The following is a 26199-nucleotide window of genomic DNA, read 5'->3' as shown; positions in this document are numbered from 1 at the left end:
AAATTGTGTAGAATTCATAGATAAATCGTATAGCGCACTGACAGCCCATCGATCTAATCAGTCCACCTTATTAACAACGGGTGGTGTATGGGGTAAATAAAGCCCCATTGAAAAAACACGCCAGTGAAGTAATGCAAAAAAGAGTGACAATCAATGGCTGTAATATTGGCGAGTAGAAAAGATTCCCATTTAAAAAAAAAATGTGAAACGTTACCGTCCTCTAAAGCATTAGTGGCGTATAAAAATTTCTAAATAGAATTCACCTGACTCAGCAAGCCAGTGACAGGGTAGTGGGCAAAGACGCAAGCATGGAAAGCGATATCGTTGTCATAGTTCGCACTGCTTTTATGTTGCTTGGACAAACCCCGCGCATGCTTAGGCTCCATTTGTTGATCGCAGCTGATTAGTGAAGTCGTCTCTGGCCGCGGCACACCGTGTGCGTGTAATCGAGCAGGAAACCCTGCGAAGCATGGAGTGAGCGTATGCGAAATACAAACCGAGTGGGAGAGTCGTCAAGCCACAAAGGGAAAGAAAACGTTGTGGTCTCTCGCGGATAAACGTGCCATGACCACGTGCTTGTGGCGTAATTGGCGAGCCACAAAGAGAAAGCGAACGTTGTCACAGGGAATCGTGGGTTGGTACGCGGAACGACCGGCGGGCACGTATCCGTCTTCGTTTGGGCATCCCGGCAGCCTGGGAAGCAAAACGGAGCCTGCCCACCGAGCGCAAGCGTCAGAATCGCGCCTAACCAGTCGCGCGGGAGGAGATGCGGGCCCGAAACCCGATCACAAGCGATGGCGTCGACCCGGCTATGACCCCGTGGTCAAAAAAGAAAAAAAAAAAAAAAAAAAAAGTTGTCCAATGTTTTGTAAATATTGTCGTACCGTCTTACTGGCGTGTCCTCAATAGAGCTTTGCAGGTCAGCCACCTTCACAGGGCGGAATGGCAGACAATATTTTTTTTTCACACTGTAGGAGCTGAAGCAGCTTGGCAATCTGACACTGTATTATCCTCCGAAATAGTTCAGCAAGGGGTTTGCCTACAGAGCTTCTGCCAATCGCCGCATCGGTGCGCAGCCTCAAGAGGGATGTACCTGTGCATGGTCTAAAAGCTGCGTCAGCGCGGTGTTAGTAGTTGTCAGTAGTGAATGTGTCATCGCAGAAAAAAACGGATTTGCGCCAAAGCCAACATTTCACAATATTCAGACATGTGCGTCGATGCAAATAACTCAGATGTGACCGTTTTAACTTCGACCCCTCACGGCCAAAATAGCTCCTTTGCAGAAGCTGCTTGAGAGCCGCTGAGAGGGGATTGAATTGATTGATTGTAGGGTTTAACGCACCGACGCAACGCAGGCGATGAGGCGCGCCGTAGTGGAGGGCTCCGGGTGAATTTTGACCCTCTGGGGATCTTTAACGTGCGCTGAAATCTCGTGCACACGGGCGGTTTTTGCTTTTCGCCTCCATTAGAAACGCGGCCGCCGCGGCCGGGAATGGAACCCGCGACCTCGTGCTCAGCAGCGTCACGCCTTAGCCACTGAGCCACCGCGGCGGGGGTGAGAGGGGATTAGCATTGACGTAAGACGCGTACGTCACGTGGATGGATGGGGTGACTCCTCGCAGCAGTGCAAAGTTGATCGCGCTTTCGCAGCCTTGAGTTCCCTGTCCCATGGTCGACGCGGAGTTGGTTTAAAAGGCGCGTAGAGAAGCACGCGTTCAGATTCTCCAGTTGAATGACTCCACCTCGACATACGCCTGCACTACCAGCCTATTTGCGACGCTATCGCCTAGTTTTTATCCTCGTTCGGTTCTTTTTAGTCTCAGGCAGCCTGATTGACACTAACATTTAGCACAGCACAATCCTGCTGAATCGTCCAACAATGAATTATACTGTTGCCATATCTGATTCAAGTAGAAGATGAAGTATTGGTTTCCTGTTAAGAATTATGTTTCACGTCAACTGTTTTCCTGGCCCACACAAAATGACACAAAAGCGGACAGCTAATCATTTCGCCCCTAAACTCCAGTAACGTAAGCTCGGTACGTAACAGTGCAAGTGTTTTTTTAAATGCCCTGAATTCGTGCACTTATCCATGCGCAGAAGAAGGCACGCAAGGTAAAAAAAAAAAAATGACGGTGGGGGGCCAACTCTTAAGAAGGAAAAAAAAAAACTTTATTGCCAATTAGTGGAGAACAATTATTCTTGCAGTACTTCCGGCGGTGGGCTGTTCGAAATGCTGTATCAGTTTTAACGAGTAAACTTGTTACCATTCTGCGGCATACAGGGTATCGAATTACTGTGTTAGCGGAAACCACGATCGCACTCGAAACACATGCCTCCTGAGATAATGTCGGGTACACCTCGTTACGTGACGGCACCATTCTTATGTGACTTTGTGAGGCAGAGGCAGAGCAACAGACTGGACGAAACTAGAAGACAAGCACTTGTGTACCAACCACCCGAAGTTTCAGCTCTTCTGAGCTTCCTGATATGCCACCGCGACGGAGTTATCAACAAAGGCTTACTGAAGCGAAAACACCTCAGGTGCAGCACCCGCGGATACCAAGGATATACATGATCACTGATGCAAACATTCGCCTTGCTTGGCCCTAATAGAAAGCGCAGAAAACTAAAGCAGGCGAAGAAAACGATCTGTTCATATATTGGGAAATCTCCGCTCAGGCATCCTAACTGCAGGGAGTTCAACAGTACTGGAAACAAAGAGGCACGAAATTACGGCAACAGGTTTTATTCCTGACTGGTTAGGGTGAGAAACCGAATGCGGGGATAATTCGTGTAGAGACGAGTGAACGAACGAGAGCACTTGCGCTTCACTGAAGAAAACTAGGACATCTGATAGCACCGACAGCGAAAAGGGGTTCATTGTGCCATATGCAAGTCTCCAGTTTGCGGATTCCTAAAGAAATAAGCACTGAAAATTTAAAATTGTGTTAAAAATTAAATTAACTGAGTCGCAATAATGGTGTAAATTCGGTACACAAAAATGTATGGGATGCGTGGGCAGCGGTACGCGTTTCTTAAAGGCTGATTTACACCAATGTTAGACTGACATAAATGTGTTTGAAAGTTCCGTTTTCTTTCTTTCTTTCTTTCTTTCTTTCTTTCTTTCTTTCTTTCTTTCTTTCTTTATTGTTTCTTTCCGTACAGAAAGGGGAGCAGAGGCAAAAGGCTTGGAGCCTGACTAGGGCCCCTGCTCCGGTGGCAGGGGCCCTAGTGCTATTCTCCCCGTGCTATCTCCTAATAAAGATGCTCACGTATCAACACTGGTGAGAGCACAGAACAAAATCTTGCGGATGTCCAGCGCTTTTGAGAGGTCCGTACTAACCAATATTTGGCCGAATATAACAAAAAACGGCCGTGCATATGCTCAGTTTGCAGCAAATGTCTCTGAAAGTTGATAGTCGTCCGCCGTTCCTGCCACGTACATACATACCCCCCCCCCCCTTTTTTTTTCCGCCGACCTGCCACGCTATGTCCCTCCCGCCTCGCAATAAACACGGTGGAGGTATGCTCAAGTCAGTTCAATTTTTCCGCGATCCACTGTTCGCGCGCAATCTACTGAAAACTTTCGTTACGGCTGGCCTTCTTAGCATGCTGGCATGAGGTGTGTGTTCGGTGCAAGCACGTTTTGTATTTGAGATGCGAACGCATCTCATTTACTCGCCTTGTCCCTGCATCCATCCCGCGTTGTCGGCGTCCACCCCTCCCCCATTCTCCTCGCAGCGCCAGCTGCGCTCTCCGCCGCTCACCCCCTCTCCTCTCCGATAGCTAACACTTTCTCGCGAGGGGCATTGGATTGGATTGGATTGGGTTGGATTTCGATTGGATTGGATTAAAGTGGATTGTGTTGGATTGTGTTGCGTCATAGCCGCGGCAGACGCACTGGCGCCGGCGCATCCCCTCACCGTTATGCGCGCTATAAAACGCGGTGCCTGCGCCGCTCCGATCCATCGTTCCAGCGCCGTTCCTCCGCTGTCCAACGCTGCTACGTGAACCCCCTATGCGTCGCATCTACACAGGGGTTCCCGCGAAGGGAGGTGGGAGTTTTTCGGTAAAAACATAGTTTCAAAAGACCATTTCCTTTCTTTGCTATCGAAAATATCACGCGGTCACGTGTTCTTTAATCAAAGAACCCTGCAAACACTACTCATGTATTAATGTTCCACAAATATGCTTCACGCTTTCTTTTTCTGAACAATGTTAAAGGGAAGCTGAAGTGCTTTCCGAAAAAAATGAGTTAGAGGAAAATTTATATAGTTGCTTGCGCGCTGACTCCGAATATCACATTGAATTTTATCGTACATGAGTCCAACCGGCTATAATCTTGCAAAACGTGTGGTCCCGTTTGAAAGACGCGCTCTCTTGGCTTTGAAGCCTCCTATTGGTTGCGCCCGTCATGCCGTCAAAGGAGAACACCCTTCGGCCGCGCGGGTTGTCGGAAGCATTGGAAACGATCGCACGGCAGCGGTGTTTGCTTTTTCGGCAATTTAGCTTGCAGTTTATTGTTCGCACATGACTGCAAGTTTATTTTCCTACTTCCCGTGCTGTTGGTTCATGTATCTTAGAGCACAAATTTTCTTTACACGACCGAGAACCACAAAGCAGTGACTGCGGCGTCGGCTAGAGGGTTCCGTCAGAAATTTTCTGAACTGGGAAACCAGCATAGGGGTTTCTATTCCTTATGTTAATATTACGTATTGCCTGAAGTGTTTGTTACTATATACGAAACTATTTATGCCGAAGATTAAGCGGGGTTTTGTAAACAATGTACCAGCGAAAAGCACGTACGTGCACTGCGCGGAAATATAGCGTTCATGCGCTGTAAACGTATATGCGACACATTTGTTGCCGTTACACGCATAAACCAACAAGCGGACTCTGCTTCCGAATTTCCTTTGTTCGTTGATGCCCACCCAACCCCCCTTACTCATACCCATACACATACACCCACACAAGCCCGCACGCGTGCCATTTCCGCAGCGGCGCTAAGGCGCCTCCGCGATCGCTAGCTGCACATCGATAAGTGACATCTTCCTGCTTGACTTGCATTTATTCTGAAAATATTGTGGCATACTGGTGCCTCCGCGGCATTATCGGCTCTAGTAGGTCTTCATTTTCGCGTGTGCGTTGCGCATTATGCTACAATATTACGGCCACCTCGTTATAATTAACAGACCAGTGGGCAGTTACGCTGTAGTTACGTTACTTTCGGTAACAATCACCAAACGTTTGTGATAATATATCGTTGTCCTGTTTCAGCATTTCTAGATTTAAGCATTTACCGCGCTAGTCGGATAAAGGCCGTATATTTACTCTTCGCTCCTACTTTTTTAGTCTTATCGTTATATATATCAACGACTATCGCTGGAGCACACATGAGGTTTAGCGGCAACAAGTGCTTGCCAGGTTATACCGTGAAACCCGCGTATAATACGGACCCGCGTATAATACGAGGTGTAATTTGGGGACAGCAAAATCAGAAAAAAAGTTTTCATCCGCATATAATACGAGGTAAAGAGCACAGAAAACATTTATTTGCACTGCAGTTACCCTTCAATCATTGTCAGTTTTCCCTGGCACTGTCTCCCGACGTCCGTTCAGTCATCGTCAGGTTCGCTGCCGCTGTCTCCTGAAGTCGCCTTGTTGGAAATGTCTTACCACAGAAAGTGGTCCTCAGTGCCATCAACGGCGTTCGAGATGCCGCATTTTTTAAAAGAGCGACTGACGAGCTCCTCTGGGATGCTGGCCCACGCATCCGCGATCCAGCCACAAAGCACCGCTGGAGAAGCCCGCGTCAGCCATCTGGTAGCTGTCACTTACGGGTCTCCTGACGTCATCCACTCTTGCTAGCAGGACCTGATGCAGTCTTTGAAAGGCTTGTTGATGCAAACGTCTAGCGGTTGCAGCTGGGATGTCATTCCTCCTGGAATGACAATGAGTTCGATGCGGGGTTCGCGGAACAACTTTTTCACGGAATCGGCCAGGTGGCAGCGAAAGGCGTCCAACACGAGCACTGACCGGAACCCCCAACAGTGCTCCAGGCCGCCGACACCACACTGACTTTATCCAGTCAAGCACCAGTTGCTTTCTCCACCCGCGAATGCTAACTTGCGGTGAACGTGACGATCCTTCGGGTGGTCAAAACAATCAAAATGGCGCCGGCTGAGAGAAGCGGCAGCCGCGGCAGCCAGCTAACGCCACCGCAAGGTGGCCCACCCTCCGCTGAAACCGAAACCGAAAGTGCAAATTTTAGGCTAGAAACTTTGGGATCCACATACAATACGAGGCACAAATTTTACATAGTAAAATTTGGAAAAAAAACCTCGTATTATACGCGGGTTTTTACGGTATTACGCAGGCACACGGAATCTTGGGCGAAGAATTAAGACCCCGCAGTCACTCACAAATTATGGTACGGTGGTGGTTTGGAGCGGTGTTTTTTCATTCCAGACAAACACCTTCGCGTGGCATGTATACTTGCAAAATAAATAATGTGGTGGTCTTGGGTCTTTTACTTTGTAGGGATACTGTTTACCAATTATCCATGAGAGAACTTCTATCAGGATTGGCACCTTGTTTTATATACGCCAAAAATTGGGTTTTTTACACTGTTCTAAGCCAATCAGGGAAAGAAAACCGACGCGTTTAACGAAACAGGTATTTCCTCAACAAACATGACTTTGTTCTTGGAACTGAACGAAACATCCCGGGCCAAAGTTGAGCAGTATTCACCATCCTTCCTAAATTTAGCATCTAATGTGAACATTTATGACCGTCGCATCAAAAAAAAAAAAAAAAAAGGAAAAGAAAGAAAACGCATTGGAGCGTTTTACAAAGTATCTAACGTAGCGTAGTATATTCTCTGTCATCAAGCCCAGTCACCTCGGCTGTCGCTTTCGTATGTTATTAAACATCCCGGCCTGGTATTATATCCTGCTTAGGGATACGGCATGGCAACGCATGCCTCGTTTCGCGTTCGTGCATACTTTTTGAACACGAATATTGTAGAAATGAGTGCGATCAACAACAACAACAAGTATCATGCTTCTTGTGGCGAGCATCTACAGAAAACACAGTGAAAAAAATCGCTCGAATCCACCCCGTGAATGTGGTTGGAAAGCAAAGCTGTAAACGGCAAGCACAACGTCACTTAAATTCACTGACATAGCTCTACAAATAGTAAAACCAGAGAGAAGTGAAATGCACTTAACCACACCATTTATTACGTCAAAGAGATATTCTTGGTAAGGTTAAATCAATGCATGATGCTTGAACGGTGGTTGGTTGAGTTGTATTGGTGTAGCACAAGAGTGGGTAGGTGGTGGTGGTAAAAAACATTTTTTATTGAGCAGCCAAGGGAGCTGGAAAGGGACGTGGTCAGCCTCCTACGTCCAGGAGGCCGCGAGCCTGCGCCGAATCCAGGGCTCGTTGCACCAGGGCGATTTGATGCTCCGGCGCCGAGCTGGTCAGCGCAGACTCCCACTGCTCAAGGGAGGGGGAGTGAATGGGGTGGGGGTGGTGGGGACATGAATAAACAAGGTGGTAGGTTGTGAGAGGGATGTCACATTGTGGGCAGTTGTGGGGGAAAATGGACGGGGATATGTGGGAGAGGATAGTGTGGTTGTAGAAGGTTTCTGTTTGTAGACGCCGATATATGTGAGCTTGGTGGTTGGAGAGACTGTGGTGTGGAGGAGGGTGGAAACTTTTTTTATAAAATTAAAGTAAGCTCCAACACGGTGTTAGACGATCTGACTTCTCCGTCTCTGCGCAGCGGACGGAGGCAAGGAGATTTCCGGCAGAGACGGAGAAGGAGGATAAGGAGGAGGAAGAAATACAGTCGAACACGGATATATCGAACTCCAAGGGGATCGCGAATTAGTTCGATATATGAAAAATTCGATATTAGAAATATGGGCTCTTAGACCTCACCTATGGCGGACGATCATTTACCGATCGTCCCATTCAAGAATGACAACTAATTCCGCACTCACGACGCAACAGGACACTTTATTTCCGTGAAAAAAAATCGCTGATCTTGGATTGCATCTTCGTCCTGGAAATGAAATTAAAGACGCTGGTCTCGATCTTCTCGAGGCTGCACAACTAAAAAATTCCAGCAGCACACTGCGCCTTGGCACACCATGCACAACACGCACGCAAAAGAAGAACAGCGCGCACGTACCACAAGAACTTTGAAGGTAACAATTTCAAGGCTCTCTGAACAGACTCCAACAAAGCGCTCGCGATGGTCATCTCCGAGAGAAACAGTGATCTCCGAAAGGTGCGGGAGAACTCGCCAAACAGCAGCAACAGCAGCAAAATACAAAAGAAGGAGGAGGCTGCCATAGCCTTCGTTCCCTCTTCCCTTTCCCGAGACAACATCGGGGAAGACAGACCCAGAGAGATAGAAAAAAAAAACTCTTTTTCGGCAAGCCGGGGAACGTACGCAGCCGCAAAAAAAAAAAGGACGTGCGCAGTCGGGGCATCCCTACCTCGCACTGTCACATTTTCCGAGCGTTCGGGCTTGTGTGCCTAGAGAGATTTAGCATACCGGGCTCCGTCCGCTAACGCTACGGCGGCCGGTAGCGGGGCCCGACTGGGCAAGCGCAAATTCGTTCCGGTAGGGGGGATTAGTTCCGCGAGCCAGTCTTCGCCATGCCCGCGCATTCCTCCACACCCTCCGCAACCTCAATCGGGAGTGCAGCGACCGCCGAAGAGCACCTTCCAACTCGCGCGGCGTTCGATATACCCAATGCCGAAAAAAAACGGTTCGATATAAACGTACGAATTCCTATACTTTTACACAGAATTTTCAAGGGGATAATTTATGAGTTCGATATAGACAATAATTCGATATACCCGTGTTCGATATATCCGTGTTCGACTGTACTTCTGTTCAGATTTCTGAACGGCCCAGAGTGCAGCCCAGGAGAGCGATTTCTTCTTCTGTGGGTCCCATACGCAGTCTGCGCGGCCTCTGTTCTGTCCACCCGCTGAAGCTGGGTAGGTAGAGAGGGCCTGGACAGCAGCATCTCCAATTGCTCTGGCTGGGTAGTTGACGGAAAGAGAGGAGGGTGCTCAAGGCTAAAGTCGCACACTCCGACTACGGGGCGGAGTGTTCCTACTTCCGAGCAAAATTTACATTCAGCGTCGTAGCGATTCCGATGCATTAAGTGAAGACGCGTAGGATGTGGGAATCAGCCCGGATTGTATGAGCCGTAGGGTAGTTGTTCTCTGGAAAGGTTATGGTAAGACGAAGGTGCGGTCTGTCTCAGAAGGCGATAATGCTGGGTTATCTCCCTGAACGTGACAAGCGGGTGAGTGTCCTCGTGCAGCTCCATAGCACGGGAAGTAATAGCGCAGGCTTATTGGGTGGGCGTATTCGTTGCCCTCCGTTGAAGCGTGAGGGGGTGTCCAGATGAGCCGAATGGAACCGTTTGGGGAGTGGTTTTTTAGCACGCGCACTGCAGGTCAGGACACCCTACCCGAATGTTAATTCCAGTAGGCTTGCTGGGAATTGGTGACTACCCTCCGAACCCATGGTTGAGTGAGAGCCAGGGTGATGGCTGCCTCTTCTGCTGCGTCATTTTTTGGGTCCTAAGCGAGAGAGAGAGAGAAAAAAAACTTTATTTCTGGTCAGATTAAGACCTATGCATCGTACTCTTCCGCAAGAAGAATCATGGCTCGCTGGTCGACGAGGGCCGCCGACGCCAACCACACTCGCCAGTTCGGAGGAGGTGGGTTAGGGTAATGAGGAGACTGCTGGGCAGCGGGGCAGGAGAAAAGGATGTGCTCAACATTTGCGTACGTAGCGGGGCAGTTGGGACAGTATGGGTCGGAGCGATAGCCGTAGTGGTAAAGACGTGCCGGAGTGGTGAGGGTGTTCAGCTGGATTGCCCGAAGGGTGTGCACTTGTGCAATGGATAGGGTAATGTGTGGTGGCGGAAGAGTCTGTAGCGAGTGCCGGAGGTGTTGGTAGTGCTCTTTGAGGGTTTTCTTGTAGAAATATGCCTCGTCCGCCATGGGAGGGAAAGGCCAAGGGATCACCGGCGCCCGGTTAGTAATCTCGCGGGCCAGCTGGTGAGCCAGCTGATTGCCAATAATCCCTGAGTGGCCCGGCACCCACACCACAGCGACCGAGGCAGGGGAGAGGAGCGTGAGAGTTTCAGAGAGGTCGTCATGCAGATCTTCGGCAATTCGGTTGTCGCGAAGAGCTCGAATAGCCGCCATGGAGTCGGAGCATATGCGGTAGCGGAGGGAAGGGGGTAGGGAAGTTAGTTCTCTAGTTGCGTGAACGATCGCCGCGAGTTCGAGAGCTAAGGGAGAAGTAGGATGGGAGTAAGGTCCTGCTGTGGAGGTTATTGGGGTGTCAGTGTGGCGGGTCATAATTACGCAAGCAGTGGAGCCACAAGCTGGGTGATATGCCGCGTCAACATAGCATGTGACAGTGTCCGGAGGGAAGGGGTCGTGGTAAAACGCGCGAGCTTGCCGTCTGCCCTCGTGAAGGTGTGGGGTCATGTTGGAGGGAATGGGGGCACAGCGGAGGTTACTGGGAAGGGGCCGTTGGGGGGTGTGCAGGGGAAAGTCTATGGGCCTGATGCCCGCCCGCTGAAGCAGCCAATGGCCCTGCGTGGAGCCAGACAGACGGCCCAGCTGTCGATCCCTGTGGAGGCGCAGAAGATCAGGAAGAGGAAGGAAGAGACCTGTGGCGTATAATTTCTCTGTAGAGGCGTGTGTTGGGAGACGCAGGGCAGCTTTGTAAAGTGTGTTAAGGGCAGATTGAACACTTCGCATGTGTGCTTGTGTTAATGTGCAGTATGGGAGACAGTACAAGATTTTGTTCAGGGCGAAGGCTGTTACTAGCTGACTGGGTCTGCGTTCATCGATGCCCCCCCGCCGCTTGACCACCCGTCGGACCAAGTGAGTCACTTGGTGGCATGTGGTGATCGTGGACTTTATTACATGGGAGAAGGAGTGGTCTTGGAGGGGAAATCCCAGAACCCGGCAGGATGAAGATCGGGGGACGGGAGTGCCATCGAGGGTAAGCGACAAGAGTGGGTTGACAGATCGTTGGTATTTAGTGGTGGAGAGTAAAAGCAGCTCTGATTTCTCTGGAGCTGCTTGCAGGCCTGAGCAGGCAAAGAACTGAGAAATAAGGTCAAGGCCAGATTGCAACGTTTGTTCCACCTCCCCCGGAGACCCATGGGTGCACCAGAGGGTAATGTCATCGGCGTATAGAAGCGACTGAAGGTTGGGGATCTCGGACAAGGCTCTGGCAAGGGGGGCAAGGCCGAGGTTGAAGAGGGTAGGTGATAGTACGGCACCTTGAGGGGTACCGCGGGTAAGGGTGATGGGTGGGGATAGAGCGGTCCCAAGTCGGAATCGAGCTTGTCGGGAGCGAAGGAACGAACGAACATAAGAGTAGAGGCGGGAGCCGCAATGAGTGTCTTGGAGCGGGGAAAGGATGGCGTCGTGAAGGAGGGTGTCAAAGGCCTTGCGTACGTCCACAGTCACGAGAGCATGAACTTGAGACCCTGAGGGCTGAAAGAAAGTTTGCTGAAGAAGAAGAAAGAGGTCTTGGGTAGACATATGGGGGCGAAAACCGATCTGATTGTTGGGTAGGAAGTTGGTACTGTCGAGAAGGTCTGTGAGACGCGCGAGAACCATGCGTTCCATCGTCTTCCCGACACAAGAGGTGAGAGAAATTGGGCGAAGGTTTGGGAGGGTGGGGGGCTTGCCAGGTTTGGGGATGAGGGAGATGGTGGAAGAAATCCAATCCTCAGGCAGCGTACCTGTGCTCCAGTATTCATTGATTTGGGAGAGAAGGAATTCTTTGTCCGAGTCAGGGAGGTTTTTTAGGATGGAATAGGAGATCTGGTCCGCGCCCGGAGTGGTACCAGCTTTATTTTGAGCCAGAGCACGTTCCAGCTCGGGTAATGTGAAAGGGCGATCGAGATCACTGTTTGGAGGCCCTGTGTACTCAGGGTAGAGAGAAGGGAGTGGTGGCGGAATGTATAAATCGGTCACCTCTCGGATAAGAGAGTCAGCGTCGTGTAGCGAAAGGTGCTTTTGGAGAGTGGGGAGGGGAGCCGGCTGAGGACCAAGAAGGGAGCGGAGAAGAAACCAAGGGGATTTAGTGTGGAGCGAACAGTTGATGGAATCGCATATGCGATTCCAATTTGCTGAATCAAGGGTGGAGCAGTGAATTAGTATGTCGGTGTTCAGGGTGTCTAGGCTATGCCTTAGCTGTGTGTTGTGGGGTTGGTTACGTATAAGACTAAGAAGGCGTTTGCGGCGTCTCCACATACGCATAAGGTGTGGATCGGGGTTGTCCGACGGCGGGTCGGCCACGGTGGCGGTGGTGGTTTCAGACTGCGCCCTCTTCAGCGATCGTATCCACAGGCCATAGTTAGTTGTTGGTTCTTGGGCTCGCATGCGGCGAAAGCGGTCCCAGTTAGTATGGGTGACGACTCGTTTCTTAGGTTTGTGTGTGAGCATGAGTGTAATTTCAATGATGTGGTGGTCGGAGAGAAGGGTATCCGGAAGGACTTGCCAGCTTGCCGGTGGATTCGGTCCGTTGTGAAAGGTAAGGTCAGGTGTTGTGGGGCGTTGTGTCGCGTATCCGTCTCGTGTGGGCGTGTCTGGAGTATTAAGGAGTGTATATGAGCCCTGCATGGTGTGTGCTTGGAGAAGGCGGCCCGAACGAAGGGTGTTCGAGTATCCCCAGATGGTGTTTGGGGCGTTAAAGTCTCCACCAAGGATTATGTCACGCCGTTTGGGAAAGGATTGAAGAAAACGAAAGAGAGGAGAGAGCAGGACTGTGGAATTGGGGGGATTGTAGACATTCACAAGAGTAAGGGGTGGCTGCTGGGGCTCTGGGTAATAGGAGAGGGCCGTAACGTATGGAAGTAATGAGGAGGGGACGTCTTCCTGTTCATATGCGATATCCCTACGAATGTAAATGGACGATAGCGGCGTAATAGGGTCGGCATGCAGAGCTCGATAGCCAGGGATAACTTTTGCATGCCTTGTCTCTTGTAAAAGAAGAAAGTGAGGAGGGAGTGTGGCTTGCGTAAGGAGCCATTGATGCAGAGGCGTACGATTCGTAGAAAGGCTACGGCAGTTCCACTGTACCAATTTTAGTGCCACAGGGGAGCTTATTCGGAAATGTTGGGTGGGACGAGAAGGGTGGCGGGCCTAATTTTGGGGGCCACCCCAACAACCGAAGCGGAAACCGGGTGCGCGCGTTTAATTGATTGGCTTGTGTCTTCCATGGGTGTTGGGGCGTCATCAAATTTTTTGCTTATGGTGGCAGTTAGGTTGTTAAGCGACTCCGTGAGCGTTGTAATGAGCGTTTCGAGACTAGAAGTGCGTGTGTCTTGCGCCTCGAGACGTGTTTGCTGGTTCTCGACTAGCGATGTAAGGGCAACTACGCGCGAGGTAAGCTCGGAAAGCCGCTGCTCGAGCTGGTCGACGCGACAAGGAGTGGGGGAACTTTGGGAGGCGAGTGCGGGTGTAATCGGCGGCCCTACCTGCAGTGCGACAGGCGGTGGCGGGGGCAGGTCTCGATTCACTGGCGCAGACTTCGCTTGTGCAGTCAGTGCGGGTTTAGGTGCAGGGGCTGATGGTGCAGGGGCTGATGGTGCAGGGGGTATATTTGATCGCTGACCCCCCCACGTGGCAGACGGAGGCAGTGCCACGGATGAAGTGGGCGGCTTTGACGGTGCAGGGGGTGATGCCTTCGTTGGTAGTGAGGCGCTTTGATGTACTTTTTCGAGCTGTCTGTGCCGTAGGAGCTGCTTCTGGGCCGCGTTGGCACATTCCTCATCCCGGGTCTTGCGGATGGTGCAGACTTCAGCGAAGGGGGCGTGGTGGCCTTCACAATGAAGACACCAAGGTGTGCAGGAATGTGGCTCGTCGGGACGGGTGGTGACGGTGGAGCAGATGGGGCACCGCTGCTGGTTGCCGGGACATGCCAGCGTGCGGTGTCCGTATTGCAGGCATACTGTGCAGTGGTGGGCACGAGGCTTGTGGGGCCGGCACCGAAATTCGATGCGTTGGTAGTAGACGAAAAATGGAACATGCGTGCCCGAGAATGTAAGTATGGCAGAGCTTGTATTACCCATGCGGCGGGCGGACAGGATGTCGGATTGGTAGCATTGCACGTCCCGGATAAGGTCGTCAGGCGTGGCATCGGGGGAAACTCCGTGGATTACTCCGCGGCACGAGTTGGTGGGGGCCATGAGGTAAGGAGCTACTTGATGTGTGCGTCCGGCCAGGGTGATGCATTGTACTCGGAGGAGGCGGTTCACAACTTCGATGTGCTCTGTTTTGAAAACAGCAAGGCGGTCGCGATGGCGTAAGTGGAGTGAAATATCGGCGCATGTATGCGCCGGTAGCTTCGCCGCTCGGATGGCGGCGGGGAGAATTTCGAGCCGCTCCTTTGGCGCGTCGGATTGCATGGCTGGCAGGTGAAATCCGACTGCATGTAGGTCGAGGCTTGGGCGGGCGGTGAGTTTAGGCTTGCGGGCTTTCCCGGGGGTTATCCACCCCCCACCTTGGTCATCCACCTCGATGGGGGCATCCTGTTCGTACGTAGTGGTGGTAGCAGGATCCAGTGCGCAGACTTGAAGCGGGGGCTGTCCGGGAGGCAGCATAGTACTGCCAGACGAGATCGTCTGCGGGGCCGGCGGCGCAGACGGTCCCGGAGAGCTGCTCGCTGCTGCCGGGGTGAAAGCTGATCCCTCCGAAACGGAGGAGCGCGTAAAAAGCACGTCCGCTCAGCTCAGAGGCTCCGAGCAGACTCCTCCTAAGCGAGGTACACGCAAGGAGGTTGGTTCTGGAGGTAGCCACGATGATGGCGGTTTGCTGCCCTCGATGTTTGAAGGCGTCTGTGTAGATAACTGCATGATCCCCACCGAGGGTGGTGTTTAGCGCTTGAGCCCGTGCTTTCGGTGACCCTCGTCATGTGAGGGGTTCATATTTCTAAGCGAAGCGAGCATCCTTAGTTTCAGTCGCCAAGAGTCTGGGAGTACGTCAAGCGGAGTAACATTTGGGCTGCCCAGCCAATCTGGTGATGCATGCGGTTACCCACCCCAGTTCTGATTCGGACCTTCTGGTTAGAAAGATGGCCTTATATCAGGTCTTCCACCGTGTTGTGGAGCCCCGTGCTAAGCAGCCTCTGTGTGGACGCACTCATGAGAAGACCAATGGCCTCCTCGACTGCCTTTCTAATCATTGTATAAAGCATCTCTATGTCCTCCTTGTCGAGAAGAAGACAGTGGGTTGACGTAAGTGACTCTCGAGAAGACAGAAGCTCCAATTAATCGAAAAGTAGCGGATTCCTTTGGGCCTCGCTACTTGGTGGCAACTCGCCTGATCATGTGTACGATTTAATTAATGCTGTTTTTGAGGCGCTGCAAGAAGACGTCACTCTTGGTGTTAGCATGGAGATGTAGGCCCAGGATCTCGATGCTGGGGCTTGGAGTGATGGCCTGGCCATCAAGGAGTATTTGAATGTATTCCTTGATTTGGCGTGAGGGCGGACGACAAGGAGCGGTGATTTTTTACGAGAACACTGGAGGCCACGGGCTTTTTGGCACATTGGCGTACTAGAAGTGAGATGCGATGCATTGGTGTGAGCTTCCTTTAATTTTTGTAACTCTTCGCACATGAGCAAGGTGCGACCAAGGCCGCTAGACGGGCGTGAGCGGTCGCGTGACGCTTTCACGTGGCATTCAGCGAGAACGCAGGGGGAAAACCCATAGATGTGCTTGGTGAGTACACCACCTGTCTTCCCCGTCTCCGTGTGGGCTCATAGCTAAAGCATTCCACTTCCGGTCACCGAGGCGAACGGTCGTGAAATCATGAGCTCGTTTCGAGCGGCAACAGCGGTCGACGCCGACCGCGGAAACAGGACCGAAAGAAAAGAAAACCAGGATTTTCAGATTATCTTGCCGACGCTGCCTACCGGACGCATTGTGCTAAACACCGTGTTTCTTCACGCCGACGTAAAGGGACGACCGTACCGAGTCGAAGACTTCAGGGACGCTCTGGCCCAACTTGGTGCACTGCCCGAGGTAATTTCCTTGGGTGCCTATCAAATCAATCATGTTTGGGCTGTGACTTTTAGGAGTGCAGAAGCGACAAAGAAAATGCTGACCACGACGGAGCTGCAGGTGAAGGGGCGTCGCTGCCTCGTCATTGACCCACAGAATCAGGAGGTGAAGCTGAAGCTCCACTGGCTTTTGCACGGGGTGGCAGACGAGGACATCCGTTCAGCGTTCGTGCCCTACGGCAGAGTCAGCGAGGTTACGAGGGAACGCTGGCGGGTCGCCGGCGTGAACGAAAAGACTTCTACTACGAGGACTGTGCTTCTCAAGCTCAAGTCAGGAGTCAAGATCGGTGACCTACCTCACCAAATTCGTGTTGCCGGAGTACTGGCTCTCGTCGTGTTGCCCGGCCGGCCCATGAAGTGCCTTCGCTGCAACGGTGGAGGGCACGTGAGACGGGAGTGCAAGGTGCCTCGGTGTTCCCTGTGTCGACGCTTTGGCCATGCTGAGGCCCAGTGCACGAGGTCGTACGCGAGCGCGGTTGGGCCACCTGGTCACGACGATGAGTCCGAACACCTCATGGATGCCGAGGAGGCCGAGGAAACAGCCAAGGGCACGGGGGATCAGGAAAAGACGGAGGAAGAGGCCACCACGTCAACGAACGCTTGCGAGGCCATAGCGGCAGCAGGCGGAGGAGACAACGACGTGTTCTAGCAAGCTCCGGCTCCCACGGATGACCTGTCGAAAGACGGTGGCACCCGAACGAACGCCCAGGCAACGGTCGACTACGCTCCCGACGCCATGGACGTGCTCGGGAACCCGGTCGCCAAACGGTGTCACATCGACGTTGCCGAGGGTGGCGTCAGCGACCCTGCAGTTCTGGCCGACGAGCCGCCGATGAAGACGACGCCGGGACGCCGCTCGACGACGCGGCTTAAGCCAAGCGTCGCGGTGGAACGCAGGAGTGTAGAGGCGTCGGGAGCGTCTCAAAAACAGCTCGACGACCCGGGGACCAAACGCGTCGCTTAGCGACGCGCTGGATGTGAGTGGTGAATATTATGCCCCCGGTTTCCATTTCTTCACGGGGAAATGTCTTCTCTGAACCTAGCTACCCTAAACGTCCGTGGTCTTTCGAGTAAAAGACGGCAGAGTCAGGTGCACCGCCTGCTAACAGATCTAGACGTAGACGTCTTAGCGGTTCAGGAGACAAAGGTAGAGGGGGAGGAGGAGACCGGGGGCATGGTGCAACGTTTCACGTCGCGGTATTATGTGTGCGTCAGCCACGCAGTTGGCTTTTCTGCTGGCTGCATGTTATTGGTGAAAAAGTTGCCGGGGCTTGGAGTGCGAGAGGTGTGCTCTGGCTTGTCAGGGCGACTCGTTGTATGCGATGTAGTATTGAGTGGTGAAGAGGGGCGAATAGTGTGCTTGTACGCGCCGAATGAAGTTAGAGAAAGGGCTGAATTTTATAATAACATTAGGCCGCATCTGTTGACAGACAAGCGTCTTGTCGTACTAGGGGATTTTAATTGCGTCTTATCCACGCGAGATAAGATTAGTAATCGGCCATTTCGTGACGAGAGCATGGCTGTGCTGCAGGAAATAATAAATACTATTGGGTTAGTGGATGTGGGCGAATGTCTAGAGGGAGGACGGGAGGTGCAATTTACACATTTTCAAGGAGTCAGTCACGCTAGACTGGATAGAGTGTATGTATCGTGTGATTTAATTGAAAAATGTGAAGGGTACGAAGTAAAGCCTGTATCATTTTCAGATCACTGCCTGGTGGTGTGTAATCTAGGATACAAGAAACGACCAATACTTTCACGTGGGAGCTATGGAAATTGAATGATAAGTTACTTACGGATGAAATCTTTTTTGAAAAAGTGAGTGGTCTGATGCGGAAAATAGAAGGGGATAAAATCGGTGAACAGTAGGAGTGGTGTAAACAGGAGGTAAAAATGAGGGCCATTGAGAGGTCCACTGTCGTACGATACGAACAGAAAATTATAGAAAAGACACTAAGGTCAAACCTAGAAAAACTTATCCGTGAAGAGTGCAATGCGCCTGGGGTGTTTAGTGAGGATATCAGAAAAATGAAACAGAAACTTGAGGCGCTTGACGATGAACGCTACCGGGGAGCCCTCGTGAGAGCGAGAGTGGACCGATTAGCCGGTGGAGAGGCCCCTACCAAGCGTGCGCTGGGTATAGAACGGGCGAACGCTCGACGTAATCATATAAGGGAGATAGAGTGGGAAGGACGGGTGACGGGTGATCAGCAAGAGATTGAACGGGCTTTTCATCACTACTACAAATATTTGTTTGCCTTCCGCAGGGCTGAGGTGGAGGCCTTTAAAACCGAGTTTATCAGTGCTTTCCCAAGGATTGATGGAGACTACAAAGAAAGTTTAAGCCAGCCTATTGCAGTTGCTGAAGTTGAATGTGCGATCGATAGTTTGAACAACGGAAAGTCACCGGGTCCAGACGGATTAACTGCAGCCTTTTACAAGGTCTTCAAAAACGATCTATCGCCACTTTTGGCAGCACTATTTAACGAGGCCTTCGAACTAAAGGCATTGCCACCCTCTTACGGAGAAGCGCACACGATACTCATACCTAAAACAGAGGACACGGACAAACTTAAACATGTTACAGCATATCGCCCTATATCCTTGACAAATGTCGATTACAAAATTTTTATGAAGGTGCTTGCACAAAGAATTCAAACAGTCATCAAGCAGATTGTAGGGCCACACCAGACGTGTGGCATAAAAGGACGCACTATTTTTTCAAACACACACAAGGCGAGATGTGTGCTGGAATGCTGCGACGCTGCCCGAGCTCGCGTGGCTGTTCTCCAGCTTGATTTGGAGAAGGCGTTTGACTGTGTGCCCCATGAATTAGTGTTGCTGATTTTAGATCATGTGAACGTTGGAACAGTCATCAAGGAGGTGGTGGCTCTGGCGTACCGAAAGTGCACCTCGAGATTAATTGTAAACAAGACGCTGGGGGCCCCCATTAGCGTGGAACGGTCGGTGCGCCAGGGCTGCCCTCTGAGCCCACTTCTTTTCTGCCTGTATATCGAAACGCTCTGCTTAAATATAATTGAAAGTGAACACATTCGCGGGTTTAAGCTATGTGAGGCAGAGGTAAAACTTCTCGCCTACGCAGACGACATTGCTCTTTTCTGTACGACCAAGGATAGTGTTACAAAAGCGGTGGACATTGTTAAACGTTTTGGGTCAATCACAGGTAGTGGGGTAAACTGGGGGAAATGTTTGAGATTCTGGCATGGGGACTGGTCTTTGACACCGGAATTTATTGCCAACGTGAGCTGGGAAACCAGTCCCGTTAAGTATCTTGGGACGCCACTGGAGTGCTACCAGGACAGCGAACCGTATTGGCGTGCCCGAACGCAGGACATACGCGACAGGGCAGAAAAGTGGAAAGGAGTTTTTCTTTCAATGTTCGCTAAAGCGACTGTTTGTAATTTATTTTTTATTGCCAAAGTGTGGTACGTTATGCAAGTGTTGCACTGCTCGCGTTTGAATGTACAGAAAATGCATCGTGCATTTGCTGTGTTTATCTGGTCATCTACATGGGAAAGGTGCGGTAGAGATACCTTTTTCGACGCGTCAAGGAGGGCGGGCTTGGGTTGTCGCACCTGTTTGTCCGCCAGTTGGTGAATAGGTTCCTTTTTCTTCGCGATACAAGCGATCCTTTTTTGCGAACAGTTTGCCAGGTGCGGCTGTCTCAAGCACTGCCGGAATTTGTCGTATCCAGTTTGCACATACAGGGAAGGATTTCAGGATATTTTAAAGAAGTTGTCATGTCACTCAGGTTTCTGTCAACTCGTTTTTCGATGGAATACTTGAGTACAGTGCCACGTAGAAAATTACATTAAGATGTTTGCGACAGTCTGTTCCCGTACCGCGATCTACAGAACTGTACAAAGAAGGCGCAGGGCAGGATGTACTGAAAAGAGTTAAGCGTATGGCTGTAAAACCGGGGGTGAAGTCCTTTTTTTTTCAAACTTCATTCGGGGACACTTACTGTGCAAACATGGTTAAAAGAAAAGGGGTTAGATACACCGTGGGGTACTGACTGTACAATTTGTAAACAACCGGATAACATAGATCACGTTTTTATACACTGCTGGATGGCGGTTCACTTTTGGGATGTTATGCAGCGAACTTTACACAAAGACTTCCCACTTACCCCGCATGGTATACGGTATTTACCCACAGAGAATAACGAAGGAGTCCCCTACGATTTAATAATGCTCCTGGGCCTTTACAGCATATGGAGGGCGCGCATGGCGTGGCTCCATGGCGACGTGGATGCCCGACCGGCTCGGCAGTTTCTGCGGGAGAGTGTCACGCAGTTCGTTGAGGGGCTGAGAGTCCAGCAGCCAGTACCAGATTGGTTGGATTTTTTAGAGCCGTTAATTTCTCTAAAGTGATGATTAAATGACAAAGCCTAGCCGGAAGCACGGCTGGTATGTTAATGTGGGTGTTTGTTGTACCAAATGCAGTGTGGTTATTTTTGTGTTGTAAGTGTGTGTTGATGACTGGTAATAAAGAAAAAAAAAAGGGCTCATAGCTAAAGCGGTAAGAGAACGGGCTCTCGCTTTGTTAGTTTATTAGTTCCTGGTTCGATTCCCGGCGGTGCCCGTAAATTCTTTTATTTGTTCGCTGGAGTTTTCTGGTGACACCAACGGTCGCGAAAGAATCCTTGCGGGGTTCAGGTAAAAAGCTTTGCTTTAAAAAGCATGGCAGAGGCGGCCGATCTGGCCGGAAGTCCAGATATGACGTTTTCCAGCCAGTTTTCGCCTCTGCTCGTCGGTCTTCCGGCGTCGCGCGCCGAGATGGGGGCGGGGCATCGGGCCATTTTTGTTTGCGTATTGCGCCGCTTCTGTTGCATGTATTGCGAAAATATTTCCTACGCGGGAACTATTCAATGCGTACTTGCTGCTAGTCAACTTTTCTTTTTATTCTAAAACCACTTCACCTTCCCTTTAACAAGAAGTGTTTGTAAATTTAGTGGTTTGGAAACATTTTTCCTATATAATCACCTTGTTGAATAATTATACTAAGTTTTAGCCGGGTGGCTGAATCAGGGGACAGGCAGACAGACCGACGAAAATTATCGGATTTAATTAGCCTAAGGAAGACTATTGTCTTTAAAACTCTGGGGCTTGAGATAGCATGAAACACATTGCAAACCCGTTTAACATCATTACGGCAGTTGGTGCTGCGACCGCGAAAGGCGCATAGAGTTATTTCTTGTATTGTGCTGCTTACCACAGAGAAAAAAAGGATGTATGCTTCCGCTAATGCAAAGATAAATATAAGTACATTAGGTATATTTTGTGCCTGGAAGAGCAGCCAATGTCCGAATACGCACATACATCACCAGGCACAAAATTTGATACTTTACTTTGATATGGGTTGTTCAGTTCCTCTCAGACCGAGAAAGTGGCCTGGTTGGAAAGGCCAGAGCAGCTCGAAATTGCACTAGTCGCAACCGCCGCGGGGACGAAGCAGCTACATATGTGAAACTGCTGCAGCAACATGAAAGTTCAACAGAAATACCGACAGAAACTTCAACAGCAATTCAACAGAAGGTCCAAACGGGCTCTCGCGTTGACATGCTTAGAAAGTTGTAATCATTACTCGTAGTTTTTGCGTTTTCTCTAACTCAGAAGGCCCTCCATACAAAATAAGGTGAACTAAAGTTTCTTTTTTTAATTGCGAAAGTTTGCTCTTCAGCATAAAACGGTGGGGCGAGTGTGTTTAAATGTACGTAAACAGGAAGTTTTCACTCAGAAAGTCTAAAACGCTCCGGTGATACGGCCCAAAGAGCCAGCGTATGTAGTCGGGTGGCCGGCCTGGGTTGAGACCCATGCTCTCGGGAACGTTCGAGGCCACGGCAAGTCCACAAAAGATGGTGAATGTCTGCGGTCGATGCCGACGGGGAGCAAAATGGACATGTCCGGCCAAACGAAGCCCGTCGATCCGGGGGCCAGGTGGGGGTGACATCTGGTGTGTAAGAGCAGCCCCGATGCGAATCCTTCGTAGCGCCACCTCCTCACGGCGGGTGAGCCCACCAGGGAGGTTTGATCCACATGGTAGAATAAGTGCACTTGTGGAGCGCCGAAGGTCTTCTTTGTCGGTGACCAACTTTGACATTGCGTCGACTGGAAATATTGGCAGTGGATGCGTCGTGGGGGGCATACGCGTCGCCGCATCCGCCTGTTGCTGTCCAGGGGTCGACGCCCTCTGGGCCCAAGAAATCTTCACTCTGAAGCTAAGAGTCGCAGCCTTCGCATGGATGGTATGGGTAATGGGCACTTGATGAAGTACCTTCCGGAGGTCTCGGACTGCTTGCATTGAATCGGTAAAAATCTTGACAGGTTGTAACGAACTGCACAAGTGAACTGAGACGGGCTATTTGGTGCATGATGCCACTTAGAAAAAACAGCGCCAAAAAGGATACAACAGGGAGTAAAGACAAACACTGCGCTGAACTGCCAACTGAGGTTTATTTAGAAGAACAATGAATATATACTAGAATCAAAAACAAGGAGGAGAGAAGGAAATCCATAACACAAACACAAAAAAATGGAAGTTGATTGTGGAAATGAAAGCAGCCACGTGTAATGCGTTGATCATGACCCTAGGTATCTTATCTCCCTGTCGTACAACTCGATAGAGGGTGTGCTCACGCACCTATCTCCCAATGTGTGGACGACGAAGGCTTCGTGATTCTCCCTCGTGCGTTGCTCGCGATACCGTTTCAGGATGACGGTGCGGTCAGATGCTAGTGGGGATATCTTACATTGCTGGCACTTTGCACAGTGCGCAGCTATATTGCTGCCAGTGCCTGTCCGTATCGTGTTTGCGTACTCCCTGAGCCGGTCATTAATGCAGCGGCCAGTTTGCCCGACATAGCTTTTGCCACACGAGAGCTCAATCTTGTACACCACACCTTCTATACACTCCCTGAAGCGATTGGCGTGTTTCTTGCTGCATTTTTTGCTGTTTACCGGCCCCTCATTCATCCGGCCGCACATACCGCTAAGTTTGCTAGGCGCTGAAAAAACAACACGCACGCCCGCGCGACCACCCGCCTTCTTAATTTTATGGGACACGCTATGGACATACGGTATCACCGCAATTCTTGGGGCCCCTTCTTCTCTTCTGCATGGTGTGCGTTGCTTGAGGGGCTGCGAAATCAAACTCTGCTAGTGCGCTGAGCAGCTCGCGCGGAAAACCTGCATCGGTCAGCCTTGCTATCTGGTCCCCAAGGCTGTCCTGCACACTATGAGGGCACGACCTCTCTAAAGCATTCCGCATTGCCGAGAGAGCAGTGCCACTCTTCACTGACTTGGAATGGGCTGATGTGTACGGCAGCAGGCTCTTCTTTGAACGAGGCGCGTATTTCTAGCAAACATGATCATGGCTAAAATACAGCACTAGATCAAGAAACCTAAGGCTGTTTTCTGATGGGAGCTCATACGTTAAGGTGAAGTCGCGAAGGGTGCGCTCGAAGGTGGTGACTATGTCGCATGCCAGCACTCGTGGCTCGCCTAGTTTGGGACGAAATAAGATTAGAAAGTCATCCACGTATCGAAATACGCTTCTAAATAAACCTCAGCAGGCATTTCAGCGCAGTGTTTGTCTTTACTCCCTGTTGTATCGTTTTTTGGCGCTGTTTTTTCTAATTGACAGGTTGATTGGTCTGGCCTCATCAGCTCTATAGTCGTCAAGTCGTCGGAAATCGCTTTGAGCTCAGCAAGTGTTGACGGGGGCCTCTGAGGGGCGTAGTAATGGCAGATTGGACAAAGTTGCAAGGCTGGGTTTACGACGGCTGTTGTAGTTTCTAGGCTTGTAATGATAGCAACCTGAAACGTTTGTGACCTTATCCATGTATGAGTAGTAACCACAGCACCCGACACGTGACTGCTAACGCTGTGAACCACTCCCGCCATTCTTTAGTTCTAATTCATTCTGAAAATCGTAATAGACAGAACCCATGCCGAAGAAGATGCATACGCAAGTTAAGTTTAGTGATGTGGATATTTAGACTGGCTTTATTCTCTATATGCGTAACGTTACGCTCACTAACGTTGGTGATACCTAGATAGAAGTTGTTAAATGGGAATAACCGTCGGATCCCAACAAGAAGATTGCGGGGCTTATTAACATAGCTGTGTCGTATTAATAATAAATAAATAACTGTTCAGAAACTATTTCTAGGAGCTCTCAATGTACGCAGTGAGAGTAGGGTTTCCGATTTTAACTAAATACTTTGTCTGTTACTGTTATTAGCAACATTTTAAAAGTAGGCTTTTGAATTTTTGATTGCAACAGGTAAAAAATCTACCCCTTGTTGATTCTTGATGTCCGAAATTTGCGTTGTAACGCTGCCTCTATAATGAAGAATACACAATTTCTCTTCAGTAGTTCGTTTACGATAGTACTGTGCGAAATCACATCCTTGTTGACGTGTTTGGGCTCAAGACGTACAGCTCTGCGTCAAAGCATCTGTGATTACTGCGGCTGTCATGTGCTCGACTGCGTAAAATCTGTACTTCAAGCATTTTGTAATTATTCCTATAGCATTCCCAGAGAACTGTAGTTGCGCGTTAAACTTTCTTATTGTTGTGGCGTTGTCGACAGTTTACATTGCTTATTACATGCAAAACGATAGGTGTTACATATTTCAGCCACTAAAAAATATAAGATACAAGGAATGCTAGCGTGTGTTTTGCTTGCACTGACAGCAATGCCATTGTTTTTATACTACTATATCTCCAGATGGCGCTGTTACTTCCAGTGAACTCACATGCAAGGAAGGCGACGTTCTGACGTGTATGGAAGGAAATGTTGAGTTCATCGCTTACGACACCCAGGCGAATGACATCCCTGCTCTTATTAAGAAAGTTTGCAGGTAAGTTACATTATTGGTAAGCGTTTGGTACGTGAACAATTAAATTCTACTGCCGTAACAATAGTGAAGTGAATGCTTTATCGAGTTGGTTGGACATGACGTGTTTTCTTAAGCGGCGTCCCAAATAGACGAACCTAATAGTCATTTTCATGTTTTTGTACTAGTATTCAACACTTTGGAGGGGACAATACTTCTTGAGCGTTTTTGTTCTATATATAATAAAGTGATGCGAATCGCCGGAAATTCTAAGAAGTAATGGGGGTGTTCTGACTTGCGGTGGAAAGTGTGAACTGTAACTTTTTCATTAGGCAGTTGATAAAAAAACTTAGGTTCATACTGACAAATCTTTTTGCACGTTGGTTATCTTAAGAGCAGCTTGAGGTTGGCAGGTGCTTGGCTGTCCTCTTAATTTTTTGCTCGGAACCAACAGTACCCAGACCTACAGTCCATCACCAACGGTTCTTAAGTTATATTGCGAAGCAAACAGCGTTGTAAATATGTATTCGCAGGATTATGCCCTTTTATTTTCCGTGCAGCTGTATCAGGGCATGAAAAGCGATCACAAACTTTTATTATTTCAGGAAGAGGACATATAATCACAGGCACCACGTGGTGCTTCAAAAGGGTCCGCCTCCGTTTATTACGTTCAAAATATGTTCTTAAAATAGGGAATCATAATATACATAAAAATGTCTAGAAATTAATCAGAAAATTATTTAAGTTAACTGTCCACAATACACTCGATAATCTTGCAGCGTTTTTAGGAGCAGGCCATTCTTTTAGTTCATACGCTGGCTCGTTACTTATCAACTAATGGAAAAAGGGTATTAGAAGATATTTTAAGGAAATTACTAAATAGTCGTGAGCGTTGTGACCAGTGTACTTGCCTGAACTGAAGATATTTCGCTTCTTTCAAGGAACACTGCACAAGGAATTAATCTGAAATGCTTACGTTTTGCAGCGCGAAAGAGAACTCTTGCACCGAGAACCATTCTCTTGATAAATGCCCGGAAGATTCTAAAACACGTATAATCACTTTGGAAAAGTCCCTTCATGAGACATTTGACGCACTGTGCGAGAAAGATGCAACTCTGTTGAAAGGTGAGAGTCATTACATAATTTCTTTGCAGGGAGCGCAACGGGTAATTAAATACTGGTTTATTTTTCTACAATG

The 26199-nt window shown here is 49.7% G+C and overlaps 2 protein-coding genes across 3 annotated transcripts in view; one reads left to right on the top strand and one right to left on the bottom strand.

Annotated features, from left to right (window-relative positions):
- LOC144167162 (uncharacterized) overlaps positions 1-26199 on the top strand; it is a 39372-nt gene that overhangs the window by 7463 nt on the left and 5710 nt on the right. Inside the window, exons 2-3 of one of the 2 annotated variants that reach the window (XM_077696522.1) lie at positions 24893-25025; positions 25987-26126. In XM_077696522.1, the coding sequence (XP_077552648.1) occupies positions 24893-25025; positions 25987-26126 (273 nt within the window). The remainder of the gene's footprint in view (positions 1-24892; positions 25026-25986; positions 26127-26199) is intronic. The other variant, XM_077696523.1, reaches the window with a different exon arrangement.
- On the bottom strand, positions 9670-12221 carry LOC144170905 (uncharacterized). Its single transcript, XM_077700917.1, has one exon. It carries the CDS (start codon positions 11695-11697, stop codon positions 9670-9672), a length of 2028 nt encoding a protein of 675 aa, XP_077557043.1. The 5' UTR covers positions 11698-12221.

The sequence above is a fragment of the Haemaphysalis longicornis genome, unplaced genomic scaffold, assembly GCF_048455015.1.
Source record: "Haemaphysalis longicornis isolate Haplotype H1 unplaced genomic scaffold, Haemaphysalis longicornis Haplotype H1 scaffold_2, whole genome shotgun sequence".
NCBI classification, from domain to species: Eukaryota; Metazoa; Arthropoda; class Arachnida; order Ixodida; family Ixodidae; genus Haemaphysalis; species Haemaphysalis longicornis.
The sequence above is the reverse complement of the archived record's forward strand: the minus strand, read 5'-3'. Positions and strand labels throughout refer to the sequence as shown.

Coding starts and splice junctions, on each gene's coding strand:
- LOC144170905 (XM_077700917.1), bottom strand. CDS start 11,697: ATGGAACGCATGGTTCTCGCGCGTCTCACAGACCTTCTCGACAGTACC.